We start from the raw sequence: 745 nt of genomic DNA on the forward strand, positions 1-745 counted from the left end.
CACACACACACACACACACACACATATATATATATATATACACTTTTGTATATAGATGTGTGCTAGCAAAGTATGTTTGTTTGTAAATAAAGGCAACGCACATGTGGGCTTATTCCTAAATAGTGTGTCACATGTGGCTATGACGAGCTCATAACCCCGAATATGTTCAAAAGATGTGTGTAGCGTCTGTGCATATCTTTCTGCGTCGATGTGCACAATTAGGAGCATGTGTATGTGTGTGTGCAGAGGGCAAAATACTCAAGAACACGACCAACACCGCGAAAGTGCATATTGCTCTACCATATTGGGCACTGGGTATTGTCAAGTATATGGTATGTCGTTCACTACATACTGGGCACTGTCTGTGGCTGTGACAAGGGCGAGCACATCCGACAAGCCCTTGAGACTGAACCCGGTACCGAACATTTTGTTAACCTTAACTGTATCGACACTAACGCACACTTGTTTTTGTTTTGTGTACCAAAGTCTGGTCACTGGGATCATTACCAGGACAATATGTTCACCTGCGGCGGTCACCAGGACGAGAATGTCACATACGCTCTCAAGCCAATGAACTGCCCTGGACACGCGCTCATGTTTAAGTCACGCACACGCTCATGGAGAGAGCTGCCGCTACGTCTGGCGGACTTCGGAGTGCTGCACAGGAATGAGGTATGTGCGTAGACTATGCTGTTTTTTTAGGGTGATATATATATATATATAAATATGTATGTATGTATGTATT

At 44.0% G+C, this 745-nt stretch overlaps 1 protein-coding gene across 1 annotated transcript; it reads left to right on the top strand.

The window, feature by feature from the left end:
• Nucleotides 1–486: 486 nt before the first annotated feature.
• On the top strand, nucleotides 487–672 carry SARC_17837 (hypothetical protein; the record flags this gene model as incomplete). The annotated part of the gene is made up of 1 exon (XM_014288078.1): nucleotides 487–672. A coding segment is annotated over one exon (186 nt), but the record flags the coding sequence as incomplete, so codon positions are not given.
• Nucleotides 673–745: the final 73 nt, after the last annotated feature.

Source organism: Sphaeroforma arctica, assembly GCF_001186125.1.
Source record: "Sphaeroforma arctica JP610 unplaced genomic scaffold supercont1.12310, whole genome shotgun sequence".
Classification (NCBI taxonomy): Eukaryota; class Ichthyosporea; order Ichthyophonida; genus Sphaeroforma; species Sphaeroforma arctica.